This window comes from Filicampus tigris, chromosome 13, assembly GCF_054856515.1.
Source record: "Filicampus tigris isolate MCC_2025a chromosome 13, RoL_Ftig_1.0, whole genome shotgun sequence".
NCBI classification, from domain to species: Eukaryota; Metazoa; Chordata; class Actinopteri; order Syngnathiformes; family Syngnathidae; genus Filicampus; species Filicampus tigris.
In genome coordinates this window covers 5,480,070-5,488,844 of record NC_141229.1, presented here as the reverse complement: position 1 = coordinate 5,488,844, position 8,775 = coordinate 5,480,070, and the positions used below count along the sequence as shown (strand labels likewise).

The 8,775-nt window shown below is 40.9% G+C and overlaps 1 protein-coding gene across 1 annotated transcript; it reads left to right on the top strand.

Annotated features, from left to right (window-relative positions):
- Window positions 1–449: 449 nt before the first annotated feature.
- Window positions 450–8,603, top strand: LOC147137320 (Golgi-pH regulating cation channel-like). The gene is made up of 20 exons (XM_086049012.1): window positions 450–572; window positions 1,382–1,439; window positions 1,838–1,935; window positions 2,010–2,126; window positions 2,627–2,674; window positions 2,757–2,798; window positions 2,877–3,003; window positions 3,090–3,151; window positions 3,498–3,681; window positions 4,303–4,402; window positions 4,652–4,745; window positions 4,964–5,037; window positions 5,162–5,268; window positions 5,590–5,648; window positions 5,746–5,849; window positions 5,933–6,012; window positions 6,464–6,528; window positions 6,605–6,657; window positions 7,149–7,179; window positions 7,253–8,603. The coding sequence occupies exons 1-20, from the start codon at window positions 465–467 to the stop codon at window positions 7,292–7,294; spliced, it is 1,653 nt and encodes a 550-aa protein (XP_085905138.1). The 5' UTR covers window positions 450–464; the 3' UTR covers window positions 7,295–8,603.
- The last annotated feature ends 172 nt before the right edge of the window (window positions 8,604–8,775 follow it).

Here is an 8,775-nt window from a genome sequence, read left to right as displayed (position 1 = left end):
CATTGAAATGAATGAAAATTCCAATCTGTTTCAAAAAACATCTAAATGTTGTTTTTGTTTTTTTAATGAGGAAAAATAGTAATGTAAAACTTTTTACTTTTAAAAACCTAAAGTAATAACATAACTAAATAGAATGTAAAGTATTGAGCACTTTCTACATAATGATTTAATGCCGCAATCCAATTCAATGTGCTGCTCCTTCCTTGGCGGGAGGCAGTTTTGTGAATACGATGACTGGTACCGGTTGCTTGTCAATGGTCTACTATTTTCCATTATATAATGTTAGCATTAGCGCTTACCAGTCATCGGGAAACTTATTATCTCTATTACTTCCGAGTAAATGCAATAGATGCCCTCTTTCGCCCTCTAGCGTGAAGACTTTGCACGACACTAACAAGTCACCTAGCCGGATCCGTGACGGGGAGGAGGCGGATGCTCCATCCAGAACCTCAAAAGCCACCAAGATGCCAAGTTACGCAGCGCGGTCGTTGCGTTTTTTCTTGTTCCTCGCGGCGGCTTTACCTCCCGGAAGAACGGCGGAGGTGTCCGTGTGGAATGTGGACGTCAACTCGGTCAGTGTCACCATTTTTGTATGCCTCGCTTCGCGGAAGTGTTTGTTGGGTAAAAAGCGCTGCTAGCTGGTTAGCTAGCTTGCCAGCTAGCTTGCCAGCTAGTTAGCCGGCTAGTTGTCAAACAAACGGTGACGTTCGATAGCTGTTTCAGCGTTTGTTTACTCGAGATCCTCGATGTCCTTGTACTAGTACGCTAAGAAGAAGCAGTTGTTAGTAGAACAACGTGGAAAACGCGTATCAAATGTTAATCAGCGTTTTTTGAAGTTTTTAAAAAAAATATATATCCACCTAATGTATTTCAATGGGCATCAGTTATAAGCGAATAGCAGGGCTATTACTAAAAGCTAGTATTACTGAGCACGTATTGTGTGGATGTCAGTCGGCAAGACATGGCAGCTTTATTTATATAGCACGTTTCATACACAAGCAAAGACATTGCACTTAAAAGCATTTCCAAACACAACAGCAAATGTCATTCAGACTCAGGAAGAACAGAGGAAACAGCAGCTGAACACAATCACTAAAAGAATGTTCGTTGACAAAATTTATACACATTTTAAACACAGAACTTTAAGACTTTAAAACTAAAGAAATATTAGTAGGTTTCTCTAATTAATAAAAAAAAAAAGATTAAAAAACATAGTACTGTGTTTCTCTTATTATTTTCTGTTACGCCCAAGAAAGAAGAAAATATTTCACTCTCACCAACTCACCACTGTGTCTATAAATAGAATAATCCATCTGTCTATTTGTCTGATGACAACACTTATTAGAAGGAAAACAGATAACTGACTTGTTTATGTTTTCAGACACAGCACGCCGTCTTCCGGAAGACCCTGTACGCCAACACCACTGTCTTCATGAAGTGTGAGTAGTGACGAGGGTGTCAAGTTTAATACTTCTCACGTCCTGTTGAAAGCAGCTGTCCAACAACAAGGATTGCAACGACAATCAAATAACTTAAGAGGAGTCTATAAATGGCAGAGAATTTCCAAATTAGTTAACATATCGATGTTAGGTCAATTGATATACAATAGAACGTATTGTAATGCTACTGCAAGAGGTCAAGGATAGACAAAGCTGCTGGTGCACTTTGATTCGCTGATGCCCTCGTCACTCACCAGGCTTGGCCCCGCCTTTCAAAGCGATACATGCTGAGAGACACCGATAAGCTTGGTTTAATCAACAAAAACGATTATTCGCCCAGCACTCGTATCACTATTGTTTTTTTTTCATTTTGATATTTTTTTCTATCTCGCCAACAGTCCAGGGTGACATCAACGCGTGCGATCGAAATGTGGCCTTCAATATCAGCTGGTACCTGCGTTCTTCCGTGTGCTACAACGAGATCTTCAACACGCCCGTAAGTACGCTGCCATGTCCTTCACCTGTTGGGCACGCAGGCCATCCATCCCACAGTACGTCTTCCCCCGGCAGGACAGCAAGGCCATCAACATGTTCGCCATGGAGCACATGCTTAAGGAGGGCTGGAGCGGCTTCTACAGTCAGGGCTACGTCTACTTTGAGAACTGCTCGGCCCTCTTCTTGCCCAAGGTCGGTGCCACGAATATACCAAGCTGCAGTTCAATTTATTACGGTCGTCGCGTAATTAATTGACTTTACTTCTTTCTTTATTTTGCTTTGAGTTGCGAGTGAAAATTTGACATGCAAACGTTGTATGGTTGGCGGCAAACACAACTCATTTCACAACAAGCAGCAGTTTGGCATGTTGTTAAAAAAAAAAAAAAAAAAAAAAAAAAAAATCATCCAAGAGAGGTTTAAAGCTGTTTAATGCCACTCCCAGTTGAAGTTTACTGTCAAACTAAACAAAACAAAAAGGAATTACAGGTTATGTAATTTGGACAACCACTTAAATTTGTCTTTAAGTTCATTAGCTTAATGCTAAATCACAAGAGGAAATGCCATAGACAAGCTAATGAATAGCATCAATGTTGCAGTGTGATGAGCAATAAATGTAAACGGTGCAGCAACACATGTAGACAGACAATATAGCAATGCTCACAGGCATGTATTCATTTTTCCTCAACGTCAAGGTGTACTCTGCAGATTTTAATCCATATCAACCGCTGTCCAGCCCAAAGGTAAGTCCTAGTCATGCATTATTTCGTATAAAACAATAACGATCTGTGTTTTGTAATCCATCTTTTAATTTTCCAAATTCAGAGCGACGCTTCAAATCAAACCTTCGTTTGGCCTGACAAACCGGTACGAAACATTCTGGCCATACCGCTTTATTGTGTGTCAGTTCACGTGCTAAAATCTTAATGATCGGGTTCATGGCAGGACTTGGGTGCCATTGCCAAGGCGTGGGAGGACAGCCCCTACCTGTTCATCGTCAAGGTGCAGCCGCTCTTACGCGGCATGGAGGACGATGACTTTGCGGCCGAGCAGCTCAATTTTGCCTTCACCAGTGAGGAGGATTACGTGGCCTGACCTTGAAAAGTAACCCCCCCCCCCCCAAAAAAAGATACATATTAAAATGTTTGTTTTGCGCAGTGAAAGTGGAGATGAAGGGACCGCATGACTACTCCTCCCCGGCCGACTGGCCCCAGATGATGGTATGCACCTAAACACGGACAAAAGTAACGGGACACACCTCAAATCGCTTTCTGTACGTTCATCAAGAACAGCAGTAATGTTCCTAGGTACATTTAAAATTCTCTAAATGACAGTATTTGTGTTTGGAATTCGGTTTTAGTCACGCCCCCCAACAAAATCTGAAGAACTGAAATGGCGAAAAGCAGTTTAACGCTATATCTCCATAAATAAGACTAAATATTTTTCAGTCTTTTCACATGATTGCAGCAGTTGTCGTTAACATGTATGATGCATTCAGGAACAAATCTCACTGAATTGAATTCATTTTTCCAGAGTCTTTAAAAGTGCATTTGATGTCTTTGGCAGTTCTTTATGGTCATGTGCATCGTCTATGTGCTCTTCGGCGCCCTCTGGCTCTTCTGGTGCGCTTGCTACTGGCGGGATCTGCTCAGGGTCCAGTTCTGGATCGGCGGCGTCATCATCCTGGGAATGCTGGAGAAGGCCGTCTTCTACTCCGAGTACCAGAACATCCGCTACCGAGGAGACTACGGTTTGCTTGTTTTTTTTTTTTGTTTTTTTTAATATCAAGCCTTTTCATATTAGAAACAAAATTCACACAACACCACCAAACAGTGTCACAAAAAGTTGAAAAATATGCAGGTTAATTTTTCATCTGCTGACACCTTGTGGTAGAACATTTTCTTGGTCTGCCTGTTACTATATGTAACACATCAGGAAAGGGGATATAAATATAAATTGGCTTTGACTTTACAACAAATTGGAAGTAAACTATCATTTTTGGACCTACTAAGTGAAACGCAGTGTTTGGGGATCACTGTTTGAGAGGCCCCCAAAACTCACTCAGTAGTATCCCCGGGAAAGTTTAAAAAAAATTCTGCCACTATTTTCACGGATCACAACATACAATTGGGTGAACATGTTTAATGAAAAAGTCAGAATGACCCTTGCCTGAAATTGAACAGGACGTTGGTCATTTTGGTTTGAAACGGACAGTCTAAATTGCCACGCCAAATTGCCAATGTCATCTCATGAGGGCAGTTTGATTATCATTTTGAGGATGATGCCTGTTTTTTTTTTTTTTTTTTTTTTTTTTTTTTTTTTTTATATATATCCTTTTTTTAAAATGTATTTATTTTTCGTTCCTATTCAGTTGAGGGTGCCGTGATTTTTGCCGAGCTGCTGTCTGCGCTGAAGCGATCTCTGGCTCGCATCCTGGTGCTCATCGTCAGCCTGGGTTACGGTATCGTCAAGTACGAGCAATGTAACAAACACACTAAGTTGCTTATTTGTGGCGAAAATGTTTTAAAATGAAGGGACGAGAAATGATACATGTGATGGAAATTTAGCAGAATGAGCCACCGCATGGCGTGGTGAAAAAGCAAGTGTCTCATCACCCAGGTTTTAATGCTCTTTTTTTCCAAGTCTGTGTAAAAATTGTTTTTCGTCATAGGTTGGATTGATATTTAGTATACCGTCTACCCTATTTGTATCTTGTTCAGGCCCAGGTTGGGTACCACGGTGCACCGGCTGGCTGCTGTTGGGTTGCTATATTTGCTCTTCTCATCAGTGGAAGGTGTGCTCAGGGTGACGGGCGTAAGTGTCCAAACTCCATTTGTGTAACTTGACTGTAACTTGTAGTTCAGGAAATACAAAGTAATTCATTTTCATTATTTTCAAATTGTTTTATTTCTCGGTCGAAAATCTATGGTTCTTGAAAATGCGACCCCCATAGTCACATTTATGTGTATGGAAAAATGTCATTTTGTCTTCTTTTTTTTGTGTGTTTTAGTACAATAATTTCTTCTCCCCAGGGTTTCTATGGTACGGTTGCTCTGGTGGCCAACCTCAGTCTCTCCCTCATTGACTCCTGTGTCATGTGGTGGATATCCTTCCAGCTAACCCCCAAGAGCGGGTCCTCGCTCCACATGAATATTGATGTTTTTTTTTAATTTATCTATTTATTTATATATATTTTTTTAATGTTCACCTTAACTTGCGTCCGTCCACATTTTCATCAGCCTGTCGCAAACCACTCGTCTGCTGAAGCTACGCCGGAATGTGGTCAAGCTCTCTTTGTACCAGCACTTCACCAACACGCTCATCTTCTCAATGCTGGGTGAGGCTCAACGTAAACCCTTACATACTGTTCAGGTCAAGTTTAACCTGTTTTGACATTTGCCAGCAACAACAAAATACTCTGACTGTCCTTCCTTCTTTGCTCAAGGATTGATAATCCATTCATTAACGGCAGGGAGGTTATTAATAGTCTGGAAAAAAAAAAATGGTCGTTCCTAATTTGATCAAGACAGTTATTAGGATGTTTTTGGTTTGTTTCAAAAGTGACCCGGAACATCCTAAGTGAGCATGGAAAATGAACAGCAATTAAAGATTAAGTAGTTGTTGAACTGTTTCATGTCTTGCCCACTTGTGTCCCCAGCCTCCATCATTTTCATCATCTGGACCACCAAAGTCTTCAAGCTGGTGGACTGCCAGAAGGTCTGCATTAGTTCCTCTAACTGTTTTTTTTTTTTTTTTTTTTTTTTTTTTCACTTCAGTAATGTTGTAGCATCGCAAATAATCTGTCACCTTCCAGAGCTGGAGGGATTTATGGGTGGACGACGCCTTCTGGCGGCTGCTCTTCTCCACTATCCTGCTGGTCATCATGGTGCTGTTGAGGCCCTCCGCCAACAACCAAAGGTCCGAGTGGGAGACATCTTTATTCCTCGTAGTCGGGCGAAATCTCATCATCGTGTGTCTTTGTTCCGCTTCCTCCCGCGCAGGTTCTCCCACTCGCCTCTGATCGATGATGAAGATGAAGACGAGGAGGACGCCAAAGAGCCAATGTTGAGCGAAGCTTTCGGTAAGGATATGCGTTCGACAATATTGATATCCCTGTATTGAAGAGCGATTTCGGAGGGGGAATTTTTTGTCAACTTGTACTTTTTCCCCTTTCTTTCACGTGTCATTTCTAGCAAGATGACAGATCAACATTTTGCCAGGTTATGAATCATTTGGGGCTTAACTGTAGCTAGGTCTCAAGTTAATCCCGCAGTCCTCGCTGTTGTCGTTTTGCTCTGTAACACTGCCAACGACGTCCTACAGGAGACTGCAATTGAAAAGAGTCTTTGTCTCGAACGGGCCCGTCTGAGAACAATCAGCCATCCTGGCCCGGCGCCAAGTTTGTCGCGTTCCGTATCTCGATGCTACCGACAGCTCCGAAACGTGGCCACCAGATGAACTTAAATATACTTTAACATGCTTTAGGTCTCACTGTGCTTTTTTTATTTTTTTTTTATTTTGACTGTTCAAAGAGGGGATGAAGATGAGAGGATCCAAACCGGATGCCAACAGCTCTCAGAAGCTCTTGAGTAAAGAGGTACGGCATAGCTCATGTTTCATTAAGTTTTGGACATTTTTTTTTTTTAAACATTTGTGTGTGTTTTCAACACAAGGATGAAGATCTGAAATGGGTCGAGGAGAACATTCCGACAACGGTTGCAGATGTGTAAGTTAGATTCACCGCGCAGAACTTTCATTGTGGAAAAGTGACTTTTTAAATTTCCTCGATCAAGCCCTGACACTAATAGAAAAACTCTGCAATCGATGCCCCCCACCCCTCCAAAAATAGTTTAAACCCTCAATACAGTCTACCACAATGATCCCAAAACACTTTATTTCAAACTCATATTAGGCAATATTATTCTTAAATAAATTCCGTCCTGCATAGGAAAAATGCACCCGAAGAGCCATGATACTGACTAGCAATCACTACTTTCATATTCAGGCAAAAAAAAAAAAAAAATCAGACATTGAGTTAGTCCTTCTCTGCAGTCGTTGGCGCTATTCTGCAGGAGTTTGACAGATCAACATCACATCAGGTCTTTGTTCATATTATTGGTGATTGTGTTAAATGAAATTTAATGTGTCGAAAGTACGAGAGAGTGAATACCCATTGTGGTCTGCCTTTGCCTCATCGCCGCTTGTTATTTTTGACAGAGCTCTCCCTGCAATGCTGGATGAGGAGGAGGTAACGAGCGCCCCGATTTTCTCTTTATAATCCCATTATCGACATCATTCACCCCTCTGAGTTGTTCTTGCAGGAAATCTTGAAAACTAAGATGGAGCGATCCAAAATGGAGTGACTGCTAGAGGGCATGGGTAACTCTCCCAAAGTGACCCAAAGCCGTGGGGGAAGCCATCTGGAATGCGCGCACATGACTTTGCTCTGCAGCCGTCACCCACGTCCCAACCACCCCCCCATCGCCACACCCCCAACAAAAAAGGAGGACAAAAAAAAAAAATCAGGTGAAGGGGAAACACACACGATTAGATTATACCCGGTACATATAAGACAATGTTTCTAGACATTTTATAGCTATTTGATATGGGCTAACTGAAGGAAGCAATGTTTAAATAAATACATGCACTATATTACACACAAGTAATCAGCTACTGTATTTGCATACTTGAAGCATATCACTGAAATCAGAGGGGAATCTAGTTACTGATGTTCCCTCAAGAGAATGTAACATGTGGGAAGCCATTTGAATATTTATTTGATATCCTTGATGTCTATCTAAATGTCCACTGGTAACGTTTTGTTGCAATAGTTTATGACATTTCTGGATTCTGACAATTTTGGCAGACTAGTAAGATAACTACATGTTTCTAGTAAGGCAAAAACTGCAATAGTTGACAACTATATGCTACTAGTACAACCAATGTAATTGGGGATGTTAACTAGTAGACATTTTTGGCGTCACTACTAGTACTAGTAGCTCACATTTTTCGACTAATGCACAGTTTTGCCTCAGCAGTAACAGTTGTATTACTCAAAGAGTGGACAAGTACATGGGCCTTAAGATGGCTATCAAGGCAATCGAATAAATTCATTCACAGCGCTCTAGTAGGATGTAATATAAATGTGTTCGATATCCTCCTAGCAAGCTCAATTGTCATACTAGTGAGGAAATGGAGCGTACAAGGACAAGGACCTTAAAATGGAAGTCAAGGATATCGAATTAACAGCTATAATGGCTTTTCATAATATAGTAAGCTCCACCCTCTACGCTCGCCGCACTCCTTCCATCACATAAAGCCCCCGAAATGAAATGGAAGTAAAATATGTTTCACATAGATCTTTCGAAGGCTCCTTTTGGGTACTCCAATCCAGATGTACTGCACACAATGTTAATTTTTTAATTTCCCACATCAGCATTATTCTAAAGTATGACATTGAGGTTTTCTGTTCTGTGTCTGACCCAGTCACCTCCCTGTGCAATCTACTGACGTGTATATGCGTGGGTATCACAAATGATTTAATTTATGCTTATTTGTTTGTTCAAATCATTTATTTTTGTCTAAAATCTTTAACTTTTTGGATCCAGACTGCAATGTGTAACGTCAAGCAGTAAATATCCAGCAAATAAAGTTTTTATTGAAAGAATTGAATTAGGTGTGAGTCTGTTTTTTGTATCAGCACTTCAGTATCGAAGGAAAAGATGTCATTTGACATTTTTACCTTTGTTGGTATTCCACAAAACAATGTAGTATTAAGAACATAAAGTACATTTACGTCAAAATAAAAGGAGAGCAGATGTACCAAGTACAGTTGTCGTTTGTC

What these genes read in the sequence shown, in the direction of transcription:
- LOC147137320 (XM_086049012.1), top strand. Translation starts at nt 465, where the DNA reads ATGCCAAGTTACGCAGCGCGGTCGTTGCGTTTTTTCTTGTTCCTCGCG. An exon ending in CCGCTACCGAGGAGACTACG is followed by an intron (nt 3,682 to 4,302) that starts GTTTGCTTGTTT and finishes GTTCCTATTCAG; the next exon opens with TTGAGGGTGCCGTGATTTTT. An exon ending in AGCTGGTGGACTGCCAGAAG is followed by an intron (nt 5,649 to 5,745) that starts GTCTGCATTAGT and finishes GTCACCTTCCAG; the next exon opens with AGCTGGAGGGATTTATGGGT.